Source organism: Epinephelus moara, chromosome 16 (genome assembly GCF_006386435.1).
Source record: "Epinephelus moara isolate mb chromosome 16, YSFRI_EMoa_1.0, whole genome shotgun sequence".
NCBI lineage: Eukaryota > Metazoa > Chordata > Actinopteri > Perciformes > Serranidae > Epinephelus > Epinephelus moara.
In genome coordinates this window covers 11,973,505-11,990,760 of record NC_065521.1, presented here as the reverse complement: position 1 = coordinate 11,990,760, position 17,256 = coordinate 11,973,505, and the positions used below count along the sequence as shown (strand labels likewise).

At 42.7% G+C, this 17,256-nt stretch overlaps 1 protein-coding gene across 2 annotated transcripts in view; it reads right to left on the bottom strand.

Moving 5' to 3' along the window:
• agrn (agrin) overlaps positions 1 to 17,256 on the bottom strand; it is a 304,408-nt gene that overhangs the window by 63,467 nt on the left and 223,685 nt on the right. For both annotated transcript variants that reach the window (XM_050066361.1, XM_050066362.1), the window contains 3 exons: positions 14,340 to 14,561; positions 5,711 to 5,908; positions 4,990 to 5,190 (listed from right to left, as the gene is read on the bottom strand). In XM_050066361.1, the coding sequence (XP_049922318.1) occupies positions 4,990 to 5,190; positions 5,711 to 5,908; positions 14,340 to 14,561 (621 nt within the window). The remainder of the gene's footprint in view (positions 1 to 4,989; positions 5,191 to 5,710; positions 5,909 to 14,339; positions 14,562 to 17,256) is intronic.

The window sequence follows — 17,256 nt, the reverse complement described above, 5'->3', positions numbered from 1 at the left end:
GTAATCAAGGTGTTATTTCCTTTTCCTGTATACTTTCAGGGCTCATTCAACTCGCTGTATTGATGCGCCACTTCTAATGGTGAAATCAATGTCGTAGCGATGGAAGTGCCACTTAGCATAACCCATCTTCTAAAGTAGATTATGGAGCAGGTCACAGTGCAGGGGAGGGGCTGGGGCAGATGAAGCCTGGCTGTTTTTTGATATGGGTCATCAGCAATGGGCTGTGACAGCTCGGAGTGGTCGATACAGTGGAGGGGCCTTCACTTCATTAGCAGTGGATACAGCAGTGGAGCTGTAGATTTGTGTAGAGACCACATCCCCCACAAACATCAGGACTAGTTAAGGGCTCGCTCCATCTCCATTTTAAGCCAGCAGAACCTCCGACCCTAATGCTCTGTCTTGAATTTGCTGTTGTAGCTACTTATCGATTGTGAACCTACAGTCCCAGTTAAACATAACATTTTGTGACGGGGCTAATGTGCTGGCTAATGGCTTGCAACTGCCAGTGACATTATCGCAGGTATCTGAGGGTACTTCAGAAGTCACCAGAAGACAAGAAGTCAGCTGACTCCAGATCAGAAAAAGGAATAAGAACTGAGGCTCTGGCAGCTACATGTATCTGTCTACTGTACGCCAGCTCAGCAAGACACAATAAAAGGGAAATGCAGGAGTCTCCAATTCATATTCTGCTCAGGCCCGCTTACAGAGACAAGATAAATAAATAAAAGAGGTAAGACATTAGAATGGAATAAATAAAAGTGAAGGGGCGAAGGGGGGTCCTAATTAGCTTTTGCTCTTTGATGTGCCCGCCACCCGCGCTGCCTATGAACCTTTCAATTAATACATCCCCAGCTAAGATGGCTGCATCAGCTATTCTCTCCACACTGCCCATCCGTTCCTCTTTACTCAATCATGTCAGAAACCAGAGTCTATTTAGCCAAGGGAGCTCCATTAAGAAGACAGAATTCAGCGGCGGAGAGAAGAAAGGAAATGAATAGCATAAGAATAATGTCCACGGAAGACAGAGAGGAAAAAGCATTACAAGGACTTGACAGTGAAAATAATGAAGAAATGATGGAGGAGATGCTATCGTCAAAGCCGTCTAAAAGTGTGTGATAAAGAAAACAGAGGGAGAAGAAGAAGAGGAAGAGGATGAGGGTAAATAATAGTGGATAGGGAGGTGAAAATGCACGTGATGGGTTGAGATGCTGCCTGAAGATGTTTGGTCGACCAGATTACTTGTGTCTACATCAGTGGCTCCAGGAGTGACCGATATCGTTATGATACCACTGATATCACGACCTGTGCGGATGTCAACTTGGACATCCATCATTTGAAACAAATCCTCCCTCACTGTGGCATGTGTCATGGCAAAGATCGAAGATGGTGATGGCCTTTGGATGAGGCGTGGCACAATTTGCCTCTGTTTTTGTTCCATCTATCAGTTCCTTGTAATGCACGTTCTTGAGGGATGTGACAGCGTCTTTTAGTCCAAATAAAGTTCTGCGAGATAGAGAGGGATGGAGTGTCACACCCGGCGGAGGAGAAGGGATGGGGAGTTTGGAGATGGCGGAAGGAGAGAAGAAGTTTTGTTGCCTCAACAGAAGGTTACAAGCCCTGTGATGGATGGACCACGAAGGAAAAATCCGCTGATCTCACTCGATGAGCTCTTTTACCACCCAGCCAGCCACTTTGCTTTTTTTTCATGCCCTTTAACGTCTTTTGGGGCTTTCTTGATCCGATATGTGAAGAGCAGGGTGTGGACCGTGCATCACTGTGTGATCCTGCACTCATAATCTTGTTTATTAAACGTCTATTCAATTAAAAAAGGGCCTGGGCCCCCGTAGGTGATGCACTGCTCTCAGTTGCCACTTTGTCAGTGTCGAGAAAAGAAGCTGAGGCCAGGCCTACCCGAGTGTGAAATTAAACAGGTGATAAATTTCCCTGTATGGCCAACAGTGGGAACACTGTCATTTTTCATTACTGTTAAACAAAAGGCGGAAGAAAACAACTTCCATTTTTATGCTCTGTGGCCCCCTCCTCCCCAACAAGACTAATGAGGATGGTTTTTAAGGCAGGTCTACGTAAGCGAATAAATCACATGTTCACTTCCTCTCCAGGCTTATCTTAGATATGAAGTATGGAGTGAGGGGGGTTGTGCACACCGTTGATGTAGAGCTTTGCTGCTGTCTTCAATAGAGCCAGAAAATACAGTCTTTGGTCTTACAGTGTGACAGACTGCTGTATTACACAATATATACTCATAATTTTGCAGAAACCTACCACTCATACATCTAGGTGGGGATAACTACATCAACAAGGAACCCTTTTTGTATGTATGTAGCCAAAGAGAAACATTACAAGCCAAACACAGATATTTCAAGGGGAAAAACAGCAAGTTGGTTTTGATCCTTTTACAATCACACCAGACTTCCTGTGGAGGGTCTGGGTCACATCTGAGGGGGCTGAAAGGAGCGGGGACAGAGCCTGCAGATTTCACCCCTAGTGTGAAATTTATCGATTGCAGACAATCCCATCTCCACCCCTATCTGTGAAAGCATCGGTGCCCCTTTTGTCGAGAGGCACAATTTTGATGGAGAAGAGTGCAAAATGGAGAGAGAGAGAGAGAGAGAGACATGAGTGGGTGGGATGGCAGGGAGCGATGGGGAGTGGAAAAAAAAAAAAGATTCTATTGTGTAAGCCTGATGGTTTTCTCTGAATCAAAATGAGCAACTGATGAAAAAAAGCAGGATGTTTAGAGACAGTATGAGAGAGAGAATAAAATAATAAAAAAAAAATGCCATCAGGCACCACAAGCATAGCAATGCCCTTGGGGAGGTGGAAGAGAGCGTTTTCGCCTGATACGAGACAACCAACAGAAAGAGAACAGAGTGTGGATGTGTGTGGTGACAGTGAATCTGCATTGCGGGCGTACAGTTTCACATTTCTTCATGCTCCACATACAAAAAAGGTCACTCGTTTCAGTCAATGAAATGATGTTAAATCGACCACAAGAAGCTTTTGCGGCATGATTCGCCTCACGGGCCTGGGGCCAATACGGTAGACAATGGTAGAGAGAAAAAAGAGGGAAAGAAAGAAGAAAAGAAAGAAACACCCCTGGCTAGCAATCAAAATGGAAGAGGATTCCTCTCATCTCTATTTGCTCTGCCCTCCATCTACCCCCTCTTCTCTTCTCTCCAGCCATCCCTCCTGCTGGCAGGTGTAATCTGCTCCCCTTCACACCTTGTCAGAGGATGACTATGTTCGCTGTGACGACCCGGCAGCCACAGGGGAGCTGCAACGCAGCCGTCTGCATGACAACCAGAGGTTGGCATGTTGCTCCCTCCAGAGTTGTCCCCGAGACGGGCCGAGCAAGGGGCTGTGATATGCTGCCTCGGTCTGTCAGCGCTGATCAAGATATGATTTGCACGGTGAATTAGACTTCATTTATTTCGAATGTGGAGGAACGACAGAGCTACAGGCGTAGAAATCAGGGACACTCGCATTAAGTGCCATCGGTCACACACTTAAAGGGTTAGATAAAAATGTATAACGTAAATTTTCAAATAAAAGCCAACACGCACAAAAGAAACCCAGCCCCTAATAAAAGCAGACTGAAGCGGGCTCATATGGTAAATTCTGTCTGCTGAGCTTCTCTTTTTAACAAAAAATACTGTTTCTTTGACTGATATACTTCAGTCAGTCACTAATGCTATTCTTTTGTTCTGTGTTAAGCTACTGTCACTTGACACTTCCTGCAGATATTTCACACAAAGTTTTATGCTTTATAAATATTTTAAAGGAATACTTCACCCACAAATTTATGTATCAATTATACACCACGTGTAACCTTGAATTTTATTCTTGTATGCCTACATGGTGAACGGAGAATCCCAAAAATCCAAACATTCTGCATTTAACAATATTAAATATATATATATCAAAACATCAGTTCACCAACTTAAATGAGACTTGGGTTATACTGCATGAGTTGTGTGAGAGTTTGTAAACAGATAATTTGATATCGTTTTGCAGCTGTTAAAGGTTAAGTGTGTATGATTTAAAGGGATTTAGTGCCTTCTAGTGGTGAGGATTGCAGATTGCAACTAGCTGAAACTTCTCCCAGGCTATAATTCCTTCAATGTTATTTGTTCTGGAGGTTTTCAGCAAGAGCAAAATTCCCACAGAGGTCTCTTTCTCTCCAAAATAAATGGACCTGGTGTTTTAAACCAGTAAAAACACTGAATAAAGCAAGTCATGTTACAAGTCAGTGTTTTTCTGACACTGCTTGTCGCAGATGGGCTTCTAACTGAAGTGATCCACTCCCTATGAAATATAAACAGGTCATTCTAAAGTAGGAAAACACTACAACTCTTATTTTCAGGTGAGTTTCCACTAAATTCCTTTAACACTGTGTTAGTGTTGTGTTTCACTGCCAGTAGATTAACACTGAGCGAAAGTTAGACCAACAATAATTCATTGGTTCTAATTTTTTTAGACAAAAGTAAAATAAGAGAAAATCCATGCTAGAAGAGAAGCAGACCAGAAACAGGGAGGCTCCTTGCTATGAAACTGTAAAACATTATAAAATAGCGTAAATTACAAGTATAAGGTTGCCTTTCATTATGATCCTGGTTCTGATATAATCTGCAGGTGAGGTAAATTAAGAGCCTTAATGATAGCTGGGAAGTGAAGTGAGATGCACTTACGAAAAAAAGAAAAGAAAAAACAAACAAAACAGCCATAAAATGTACAGCTGACCTGAACTTAATCACCCACAACTTATTTCTGCTCATGTTTTGCTGATGGACACGCAGTATGACTTTCACTTCTAGCCTGTTGGCATGCTGCTAGTGGCATATGCAGCCATTATGAAAATCCACAGATGACTGGATACTGTACCACACAGGTCAGTTGATAAAGATAATTACACCATTTCAATGGCCGATTGGTTAACATAATTACACCATTTCAAAGTCCATTTCCTACCTTCATCACAGCTGCCGGGCTTCGCCACATCAATTCTCCTCTTCCGCATGCAGGAGGACGCACGGAGTTCACACTCGTTGTTGTAGGTGGTGCCATCACTTCCACACACCGGAGAGAAGGGCTCGCCTGAGCACTGTGGGCACTCACACTTGTTCTGGACACACCGGGCACCCCAGGCACAAACAGTGTTGCCGCATGTTTCTGAATTGCACACACACACACACACACACACACACACACACAGCAGTGGGATGGGTCAGAGCATAATGGGTCAGTGCAAAAAGAAGAAACATTCATGGAGTTGTTTTGATGGATTTCATACACACCAGACCTTAAATGCATGTCTCGATTAGATACTTAACTGAGATTTCTCTGGTGCTGTCCTAATTGCCATGCATGCCACTTCCTCTTGTAATATATCCCTCTCTTAAAACTGACATATACACATTCCCTTAGTAATTCTCCATCTGTCCAAGCGTGTTAAAATATGAACTGCCTGCCTGCAGCTGTATGACGTTCCTGTAGGGCTCCATTTGTATTCTTTATACCCACATTTAATTAAAAAGAACTCCATTCACCACGGAATATTTTACCTATGAATATCGTGCATTTTTCTTAGCGTAAACTGATCACCAAGGATTCATGCTTATGCCAAGAACATGTTCCTCCTTTGCTGTTCATAAAGTATGACACATGCTGTAGAAATGTATGCATTACTTACTGCACTCTCCCTGGCTGACCACTCGGAGGTCCATCTGTTGTTTGCAGGCACGCACGTGCAGCTCACACTCGCTGTTGTAGGTGCTGCCATCGCTGCCGCACACAGGCTGGTGGGACTCCACACACTCCGATGCACACACACACTGCCCGCTCTGGGCATCGCAGATTGCCCCGAAAGAGCAGTTGGCACAAGCCTCATCTAGATGGAGATAAGGACGAAAGCAAAGGCTCAGTGTGTATCTCTATGTATGAATTTCAAGTATGCTTTGACATGACTTTGGTGGCAAGTCAGCTCCAATAAATACCCTGAATTTCTAAAATATTCATTCCTTTTTACACTTTTATATTTTGGTGTTTGGTAGACTTAAAATGGATCAAATTTATTGTATGACATTAATCTGCAGACACATTGCAGTGCATTTCAAACTCATCTTACATTTCGATGATCCCTCAACTCAATAGAAAGCTGCAAAGGAATCAGTTTCTGCCTGACTACACATCCTTAGCTCTGCATTGTAAAGGTACATTGCTATAGGCTGTCAATATTAAAGCAACTTCCATTAAGATAATGTTACTGCGTCACAAAGACTGTGCTAACATGCTATTTACAGATGCTGTAAACATTTATTTACTTATTATTTTCCTGTGTTTTAACATTCATAGTGTGAACAACAGCCATTCAGCAATTAATTGGTAAAAATGAGTTGCTGTCTTTTCTTTATCTAGCTCTTGACAAGCTGTGTTACTGACAGCTGGTGAAGTGCTTAATGATGCAGTGCAGCAGCACAAATACAAGGAGTGCAGAGATGCAAAGTTTCCATACTGAGTAAAGAATAGCTGTAAAACTTTATTGGAGTCCACCCGAGGCAGACTCAATTGATTTGAAATACTTTCCAAAGGCACACACCTGTCTATTAAAAGGCGTCACGGTTCACATGCATGTGAGAGCTAAAAACCAAGCCATGAAATTCATAAAAACTCTCAGCAGATAGAATTCTACTGAGGCACAGATCTGAGGAAGAGGATAAAAATAAATAAATAAAAAGATGCCAAAGTGCTGAAAGTTCCCGGGAGCACAGTGGGCTCAGACATCTGGAACCACCCAAAACTCCTCTTTCTGGAGCTGAAACTAAATAACTGAACACAAAGAGCTTCAAAGATACAAAAACAGGAGAGTCTGCCAGAAGGACAGGCATCACTGCAGCCCTCCATCAATCAGGACATTATGGAAGAGTTGAGTCCTGCTCCTGAGAAAAAGCCACGTGACAGCCTGGCTGCCAAATGACACTTAAAGGACTCCGAAAGCATGAAGGAAAAGATTCTCTGGTCTGATGAGACAAGACTTGAGCTCTTTGGCCTGGATGCCAATTGCTATATATCTAGTGACAGCCAGGTACTGCTCATCAACATCCCTATGGGGAAGCATGGTGCCAGCACTATCTTCTGGGCATGCTTCTTAGCAGTGAGTACTGGAAAACTGGTCAGAACTAAGTGAGAAAAGTCACACTTTTTTCTGGTTGTATTTCTCACTTTGTAAGGTTGTTCATATCTGCTTATAAATATGCTATTTTCCCACCACACTTCAAAACTGAAGCAGGCAGATGATATGTGTATTTTCTTGCCAAAAGACAGCGCTGAGATACCCAAAAGGCTTAGAGAGCTTTTGAGAGTTCCCTTATTAGTTGGAGGATTCACTTGGATCATCTCTTGAGGAATTGACTGCTTCTGGAGTCAAAGTTTTTTCCCCTGAAGAAACAGCAGGGATCAGACATGTTCATGGCACTGAGTGGTGTCACATGGGGGCAGGAAACAGATGAGAAGGCAAACGCAAGGCCTCATATACACACAGGGCTAGCGGTGGATGTGCCTCTCCCTCTGACACCAATTACACCTGGAGGATTGCATTAGCACAGCTCGCTATCACATTCAATTAGGGGCCGGCTAATACCCGCTGCTGATTTAGCACTAATTGAGAGAGGCCAGACTGGCCGCTGGAACTTTCCACATTATTAATCTGTTTATTAGTCTTTCATTTGCTTCATCTCTCTATATAGTGCTGGCATCCACTCTCTCCTCAGATTCAAAGCTTGACTGTGAACTGAATATGGAAATGTGTTGCACGTTACATATAGTACATTGCCTGTAGGAGCAATGCATTGTATACTGGTAGAATGACTAATTTCTCTGAAGCCATATTTAAAAATTACATGAGCAGAGCAAGCAGGACCAATTTTTCCTTTAAACCAATGTGTAATTTTGGTTTGGGGCTGTTATTCATAGTTTGGGCTAGTCCCCCTAATTACAACTAAGGGGACTAGCCAATTTCCTCTTTTCAACACGACAATGCCTCTGTGCAGGAAGCCAGAACCGTAAAATAATGGTTTCAGAGTTTGCTGTGGAAGAACTGAGCTGGCCTGCACAAAGCCATCCAACACTTTTGGGATTAATTGGAACATCGAACACAAGCCAAGCCTCAGCATCAGTGGCAGACTTCACCAATGCTCTTGTTTACTGGTTGGGAGCAAAATCACTGCAGCCAGGTTCCAAAACCTTGTGGAAGGCCTTCCCAGTGGGGTGGAGGTAGTTATAGCTGCATATGTATGCCCATGGTTTTGGAATGAGGTGTTAAAGGGATACTTTGCCAATTTTTAACCAGCTTTGTATCATAACAATGTGGGCAGTATGTGTAAATCAACTATGGTAAAGTTTCCTCCATCTTGCCAGCACCCAGATGAAAATCCGCTGGATGATGCAACATGTGTCTGAGTTGTTTCCAGAAATGTATTTTAGTGTAGTGTAAGTAGGTGTCATACTGTTTCCTGTATTGTGAAAACGGAGGCTGAAAATACTGAGATCAAATGGTAAAACTAAGCAGTGCTGATCAAAGATATACAAAGATTGTGTTAGTGCTTTGCCTATCACTAGCCTCAGAAGCATATTTAGCTTACTGTTTAAATGGAATATGAGATGTTTTGTTACTAGCTGGCTGCCATATTAGTTTTAGACGAGCAGCTTGCATTATGTCACCCACCAGCGGGAGCTTTTATTGGTCCGGTGCCACGCAGTGCATTCTGTTAGCTGGAGGTTTTCTAGCTCTTGAGCAAAAGTGAATGCCACACTCTTTTTTTCTCTGGTTTCTATGGTCATACGGCACCAGTTTCAAACATATTTTCACCTTCCAACTGCATAGAAAGCCTAGTTTTATGAAAAGACCATCTTTCCAGCAATGAAATATTTCTTTAAACAATCACATATCAGTGTAATGTTGGGGTATCCATCTACTTTTGGCCATGTATACTGTAAGTGTAATAATCTATGACTCAGACTAAAAATCATCTATTGTCAGTGATCAGATGTTGCTCCTTCTATACTGCAAGACAGTTTGGAAGTTTTGGCTGCAAAAGATGAAGAGGCTTTAAAATAGCTGGGGGTTTTCTGTGACAAAAATAAATAAACATAAAATATAAAAATGAGGGTTGCTGTAGTTGTGTCTCCTCTCTGGTTGCGGCGGCTATAAATCAGGAAGTGGCGGTGGTGAGTGTTGTCCTTTATCAGGCCCTGTGTCCTGATAGCAGCCTCGCTTCTTTATCAGCTCCTGGCCCTCGCACCTGGCTCTCCACACTGCCTGATCCTCCAGACAACACGCATCACAGACAGACAGAAAAAGAGGGGAACTCCAGTTCAAAGCCAGGAGCAGAGGGAGAATTGTCACCATTACTGCTAATGTTAAGATGTCCACTTTCTGTCATCTAAGATTCAGTCATCTCTGAGTCTGTCATCACTAATTCTGAGTCCCGGTGAAAAACTTTTTTCCCCCTGAAGGCAGACAACTTCACAAGCATAAAATGGTCGGGGAAAAAGTCTGGCAGGCAAGGCATTACGACAGTTTCTAATGTGCTAACATTAGAACCTGGGATCTCTCATCTCATTCAAATTTACTTTCATGTCCACCAATGCAAGAATCTCTCCAGCCAAGAAAATATACAGTATAACACAGCGTGTCCAAGATCAAAGTAAGACATTTTAAGATCTTCTTATGCCAGGTCTAATAAAATCTAATACCAGCTGTATCCAAAGCACCTGACTCAGTTCGATTGCAGCTAACAGTCGTCACCAAATGCAACCTGCCTCTGACCCATAAATGGTGTGTGGAGATGGGCTGAGAATCAGCTACACTTTTAAACAGTCAGGCAAGCTTTGGGCCAGCATTGGCGCCCAGATCAGAGGAGTTAGGACAATATTTGCACAACATTCATCACAAGCTGGACATGAGTCTGGCAACATGGCCATTCATTTAGGCTGTTGTTTGGCTCAGCCATTTTGGTACGTGGGAAATCTTTATTTCAAAAGCTGTAGTTAAAAAAAATTAAACACAGTATTTAATTTACCCAACACAAGTTGAGGTGTTGAATTTACAAATTAAATTAGAAATGTTTCCAAAACTTAAGCTGCTCAGAATCAGATATGTGTGTGTCAAATGAGCAGCTTTCATTAGCCATGGAAATTTTAGTATCATGTACTGATGTATTAGAATCGTTACGCAATATTGGAGGTCACTCCTTGATGTAGGTAGTACATGACAGGACAACACAAAAATGCTGTATATATCATAATAATCTCCTTATATAAAACTTCCCTGTATTTCAATTTTTCCTGCCATGTCACTCTAAGTATCAAACCACACTTTTTTCTTTGTCAGAGGACCTGCTGGAATTTAGTCAAGGTCTCCTTGAAGTCCCCTGGACCTAAAGTTGGAAACTGCTGATATTTGTTCTTGCACTGTGACGGCTTCTCTTGTTGTGTTTGGTGGCAGTGTTTGTGCTTTTGGAAGTGAGAGTGAGAAATAGGGGCAGGTTGGTGTAAAAAGTGGCCTTGAAAGCATGAAGGATTGAGTCATTGAGGAGGAAAAAAACCAAAGACCCTCCAGCTTTGCAGCGTTTTGTTGATATCCTCACCGGGAAAAAACCTGAATTGCGGCTGAGGGGGTTTGGGCGGAGTATTACCTCAGGATTAAGCAGAAAGAAGTAGGCTGGTTTATGTTTTGAAGGCTTGTGAACATGCCTGGGTGATAACAACTCCCCTGTCGATGCCTGCCTGGCCGGTACACTATTAACTCTGCCCCCCACTTTCTCTGCTCCTCCTCATCTTATTTACCTCCATCTCCCTCCCTCCCTGCATTTATTACTTCCCCTCCCTCTTTCGTCTGCCCTCTTTTCACCGCCTCTCTCAGACCACTCTCATGCTGCTGGTGTGACCTATATTTCTTACTCAACTGTGTATATCATTTCAAACACCTGTGGGAGAAAAAAGGGGGAATTTGTTTCCTTTCCTCAAATGATTCCGGCGCCTCTGCTCTCATCTGTTTGGGTAAAGCCATATGAATGGCCCTTTTTCCGGGGCGACTGATATCCAGCTGGGGGGTCTATTAACCAAGCGCACCTCTCCCAGCCCACCTTACAAGGTCGCCCGCCACTCAAATGCAGTTGGAGGAAAAATCTCTGAATAATAACAAATGTCACTCATATCGCTATCGGGTTGCACCTGAGCCATATAGATAACCGCTATTTTTCTAGCCCGCAGGGAAGGAAATGAAATTATGGCTGGGCCCATGAGAGGCTGTGGTAAGCCACACACACACACACACACACACACACACACACACACACACACACACACATACAGTTATTTTCTACTGTGGCACCTATCACCTCTTAAACTATTGCTACCCTCACCTGTCTCCCTTAAGCTCCTATACTTTAGAGTCTAGAAGCCATAAATCTGACAACTTACACATTATGGCGCATTTGGATGGAAATAACAAAACACAGCCAGTAAACAAACAAACAAACAAAAAGTTGATGGCTACTTTGGGAATCACATCTTATAAATACCTACTTAATGTTGCAGAATGAGAAGATGAAAATGTGGTGTATACATTTGATGTTTTGACGGAGAAAAAAAAGTGAAAAGAAAAGCAAAAAGTTACATTTAACATAAATTGGTGGTGGATTTTTGAAGGTCAATTTAATAACTACAGTTTAATCTGGAAAAAGCTGATAGCCAATTAATTAGCTGATATAAACCCCCACAGAAACTAACAATCTTTTACTTTATTCGATGCTGGATAACAGTTGAACTGAACCTAATGAATCTAATTCAAAGTGACACATATCTAAATAAATAAATAAATAGGGATCACTGAATTTTTAAAGTAATAAATACCTAAAAATATATATAATTCTGGAACTGAACATCAAACTAACCTAGAAAATCTAGGCGGGTTTGATTCTTTTTTATTATTTTCCTTCCTCAAAGTCACCTTGAGATTCTCAGTTGCACAATGACATTACACTGACTTTGTTTATGGAGCCTCCATGCAAAACGGTGATCAGAGATGGGCAGCATTTTTGTTACTTGCATTTAAAATATGTATTTCAGTTACTTTTTAGTATTTTGTAACTGGTATTTGACAGTGCTAAAAATGTCAACTTTAATTAAATCTAATTACATACTTTGGAGTATGAAACGCTAGAGGGCTTATAATTTGGAAATAGGGCTTTTCACTTTAAACAGGAAATGGTGGCATTCACTCACAGATTTGGGGACTTTAGCTCCAGGTCTACAGTGCTGGACCCGCTGTTGCTGTCCAGCCAAAACATTTGAGTAAATAAATGCTAAAATGAAGAACAATACACTTTCACATAGAGGGGAACCTGGTTTCTTTGGCACTGTAGTGTTCTGCCAATAATGATAGTTTAAAACATCCTATGGGTGTTGATTAATTGGCCAAACTGATATATCGGTCAAGCTCTAAAAAACATATAATAAAATTCATTACTTCTTATGCGCTTCTGCAATATAAGAGTTGGAGTAACTCAACAACCTGGATATCACAGAAAATCTAACTTTATTCACCACTTTCTTCCGTTGCTCATACCCTAAACTTTTAATTCCAATACTTCCAACAGCACCTGAAGGCAGCATATGTTCTTCTCCTCTCTCTCCTTTTCTGCTCCATAAACATGTATAGTATATTACTGGGGGGAATAGCCTGTGATAATTAGGTGAGATAATAGCTTAAGTCAGTCAGTTGTTATGGCGCTGAATGAGGCCCAGTAAAGCTGTGCAAACAGCCCAGAAATAACCCACATTATCATCGCCATCATTCCTCGGCTGGCTCACGCCTGGCAAGCCAATGCCTCAGCATTTTTATGGCACCATTGCGCTGACGCAGGCCTGTTTCCTCTGGGAGCCAAGAACCATCCATAGTGCTGGATTACAGACAGGGCCCTCCACTCCGCCAGCTCGCTCTGCCTCTCGCTTTTTAAAATAAAGACTATTCATTACTGCAGAGGGACCCCGGGCCGACAGACCTGCCGTCTACCTGCGGTGTAGCGCACCAAATTGAGTCAGCCTGCCTGCCCACCGACCAAACACTGCTCTCGCTCCATTTCCTGTTGGCATACATCCTTGCGCTGGATTTCAATTTAGAGAAGGCTGGGAGGGGAAGATGACAGTTGCAATACATGGGCAGGCAGAGAGGGAGCATAGGACCACTCCAACAACTAACCCTGTCATCTTCCCAGCGCAGAGAAAAACTCAAACCACTATTCATTTTACAAAACAATCAGACTAGCTCATACAAACAAACTCGACCCATAAACTGCGCATTTTAGGACAAAACAGTAGAGCACAATTTCATACCAGCAAAGTGAGACTAATTCAGTTGTATTGATCACTCAGCTAACTGTGCAGCTCATCCACAAATACAGCACCGCAGAGGGCAACTCACTTTCATTGTTATAGTCTTCAAAATATGCAGAAAAAAATCTATTGTTGTAAAAAGAGCGAATGAGGTAAGTGAGACAGTTGGGCCAAGGGGCTAATAACTGCTGCGCTTTTGCCCAGTGTGTGTGAAAAGCAAATGGCTTGATGGTAGACAAGGAAGAATACTCAATCACCAATTAGAGTCCATGGGAAAATTGGCCTTCCAAGATGGCATTAAGCCATCAAGAGTAATCACTAAGTGGGTTTACCAAGCTGTAAAAATCTGCCCGTATGGCTGTGTGCCTGTGTGGTGGATCTGAAGATATTTTTACCACTTGAAGCTCCACTGTCGCTGGTGTACTAATGACTAGCTGATGCTTCGAAACTGCAAGACAAAGCCAAGTGACTCATGTAGCCAATTACGGACAAGTATGCTCTGTATTCTCTTTCATCAGGAGTAAAGAGCATCGCTACTTAAAGGTCAAAACAGGCAAATTGGAGTCTTGATGTTGGTATAGAGGGGCTGAAGAAGAGCGGGAGGGAAGAGATGAAGAGTACTGGGCAAGGGATAAGAATACTCCTCAAGAGACGTAGAGATATATTAAGTATTGTTTTGACTTTGTTGGATATAAATGGGAAGCCCCGAGGGGTCACCATGACTATAATACATATGTGTTAATTGTTAATGCCTTTGGATTATAATTTTGCCTCTGGGTAATGTAGTACGATTAATTAATTTGAGCTTAATTGTATTTCACAAAGGGAGATCTTTCCCTACCTGTGAGCTATAATTCACACATTTCATAGTGATTTTATGACTGCACAGTAAATTCCTGTAATGTGACTGTTGTGCAGTTACTCACCACAGGGTCCTTTGTGTTGGATGAGAATATTCCTCTGCAGGGCACAACCCATCGCTCGCATCTCACAGGGGCTGCCGTAGCTGTGGCCATCGGATCCGCACACCGGGTCGGATGTTTGCGGGCAGGCCTCAGGGCACTCGCACACCGGCTCGTTGTTCTTGACCACGCACACCGCCCCATGATCGCACACCTTATCCAGACAGGGGCTCGGTATGCTGAGATCTGAAGGGCCAATCACCCAAGAGATAGAGAACAAAGTTAGAAGAGGGGGGGGACACTGAACTGGGTAGATGGGAAGCAGGAAGAATATAAAGTAGAGGTTGGAGAAAGGTCTGGGGCTGGAAAGGGCATAGGTGACAGGGAGGTAAGTTAGAGCATAGCTACATGGGGAACTGCAGGTTTTGTGTTAGAAAAAGGTTTAGGAAGGAAAGGAGATATGATGTAGTATGCAATACAGCCCTATTTCTGTGACCCCTTTGCTTCCTAAGCTTCCTATGTCATTTCCTCGACTTTGTGCCTATCCTGATGTATCCTGAATCTTTGAAGAGCTCCCGCCGAATCCGGTGGCATGAGGACAGCGGATAAAAACATGGCCCTGTAGCACAATAGAGATGAAACAACCCACGAACAATGGTTGCACAGCCTTTTTTTTTTCTCCAGGCGCGTAAACGCCTGGATTAATTGACGTTCCCAATGTGCCCCTTCAAAGGCTGCCATTTGCATCTCAGTGAGAGCCACCGCTTCAGCCAAAGCTGGTTGAACTGACATGGAGGAGTGAGAAAAAGAAGAGGCAGAAAGTGTGAGAGAGCAAGAGAGAGAAAAAAATGTAGAGGACGGAGAAAGAGAAAAAATAAAAAAGAAAGAGGCGAAGAGAAGAAAGAGCCCTCTGCTTAATAATTCAAAAAAGGCAAGCTCCTGGGCAGAGGCAGATATGAAATGTGAACATCACAGAGAGGTGTCTGCTTCAGTCTCTCCCTCTCACACACTAGCTCCGGCATGACTTCATTAAAACGAGGACTGGATTTTGCACCTATGATTCCTGGTAGCGGCGGGTGTAGGCTGTGCTGATATAACCTGACTTGATCAGGAGAGAGGAAACACATAAAAACTGGTATGAGCAATCTTTTGATCACAGCCTCCCATCCTGACTCAGTCATTCTTTACAGCTGTATTTGTCAATGAAAATATAACATGGCATTGTGTATATGGAGACAGGGTGCCAGTGTGTGTGTCAGTTTTGAGGGCTTGGCTTGATGGTTAAAAGTGTGAGCCTTGAGAATGGTATACACTCCGGTATCAAGAGTAAGACGATAGCAGGGCTCCACAGTGATTTTCATTTGGAAAGCTTCACGCATGAGGGGCGGATCACTCAGCTAAATGTGGTGTGTCTGCAGATTAGTGGAAAAAGCAGACGGAGGCATCAAATAATTTTTGATGAGAAGCGCTCAAAGAGGTGCATTTTACACCCAAAGTCAGGCAAACTTCCTTCTCCTGTAGTCTACCTTTTACTTGAGCTTTTGTTAGAGGGGTGGGGGTGCTGTTATGGAAACTGCCCCTTGTAATGACACCACCCATGGCTCCATCATTATCGTGACCATTATGGGATTAGATGGCATCGCAGGGGGGAGACTTGTCGTGCTCAGAGCCCCATGTTTCATTTATCAGCTCGGAATCGTTCAGTAGTCCCTCTAATGCCGGCGTAAACTATCAACCGGTAACTCAGACAGAGGCAATTAGCTTGTTTCACTCTGATTGAAACGATGGGAGGGGCGCAGTGTGGGTAGTAAAGATCAATGTCACCCAAACATCTTTTATCTAAATTGTGGACCATCTTTCCAAATTATAATAGCAACTGAGGTACTAGGCATGGGAATTCCTAAGTTTATTGATAAGAGTTTATTTATCCCCCATTAAAGGGTTTTTTGGGGGAGTTTTTCCTTATCTGCTGTGAGGGTCCAAGGACAGGGATGCTGTATGCTGTAAAGCCCTCTGAGGCAAATTGTGATTTGTGATATTGGGCTTTATAAATAAAATTGAATTGAATAGAATAGAATAACAATGGCGTTTTTGATTCTCCTTATCAATCTTATTCTTGACCCACTCCTGATCAAATTTCTGTAAATGTAAATGTAAATGTTCTTTATTTATACAGCCCTTTACAACAACCCTTTCGGTGAACCAAAGTGCTTTACAATAGGTGCAAAAGAAGCAATAAATAAAACAATTAAAAATAAATAGAGGCAATAACAACAATAAAAACAATAAAAGCAATATATGGGTGTATATATGTATGTATATGTAATATATGTATGTTATTACTAATGTGCAGCTTTGATAAAACTGTGGACAGGTGTGCAGGAGGTGTCACAGGCCACTGGCCCTCCTGTCAACTGATCCTGCATGGCACATGGTCTCCCTATTGGCTGTCCTACATGGCTGTCAGCCTAGGCGGGTTGGGCTTACCTAGGCGTAGACCCTGTATTAGTTTGACAGGGGGCGTGCCAAAGTAATTAAAAGAGACTATTTGGACCAGGTGGGGGACAGCAGTTGATGAGAGATGTTTTTGAATATTTTGTTTGATATTATTGTCTGTGTTTAATGTCTATAAATGAACTGTAACATGAGGACCAACCCTAAGCAGTGTCAGACCATGGAGAGCAAGCTGACTGATGGCCGTCGCATCAAGTAGGCCCAAATCCCTTACTTTTAGCCTGGCAGCCAAAACTCTCTGGTTATGTACTGTATGTACAGGCGGCCAAGCCCTGGAAGCCCTAGACAAGTGTTAGCCCTAAGTAACAGTATCAAGTGCTAAGGGTTGTGTTTGCCATGACAGGGGAAAATGTTCACAGGTAAGAGAGGAGATTTTCTGCACACTGTCCTATTGCTTGCAATAAACTTGATTTAAATCATAATGTTT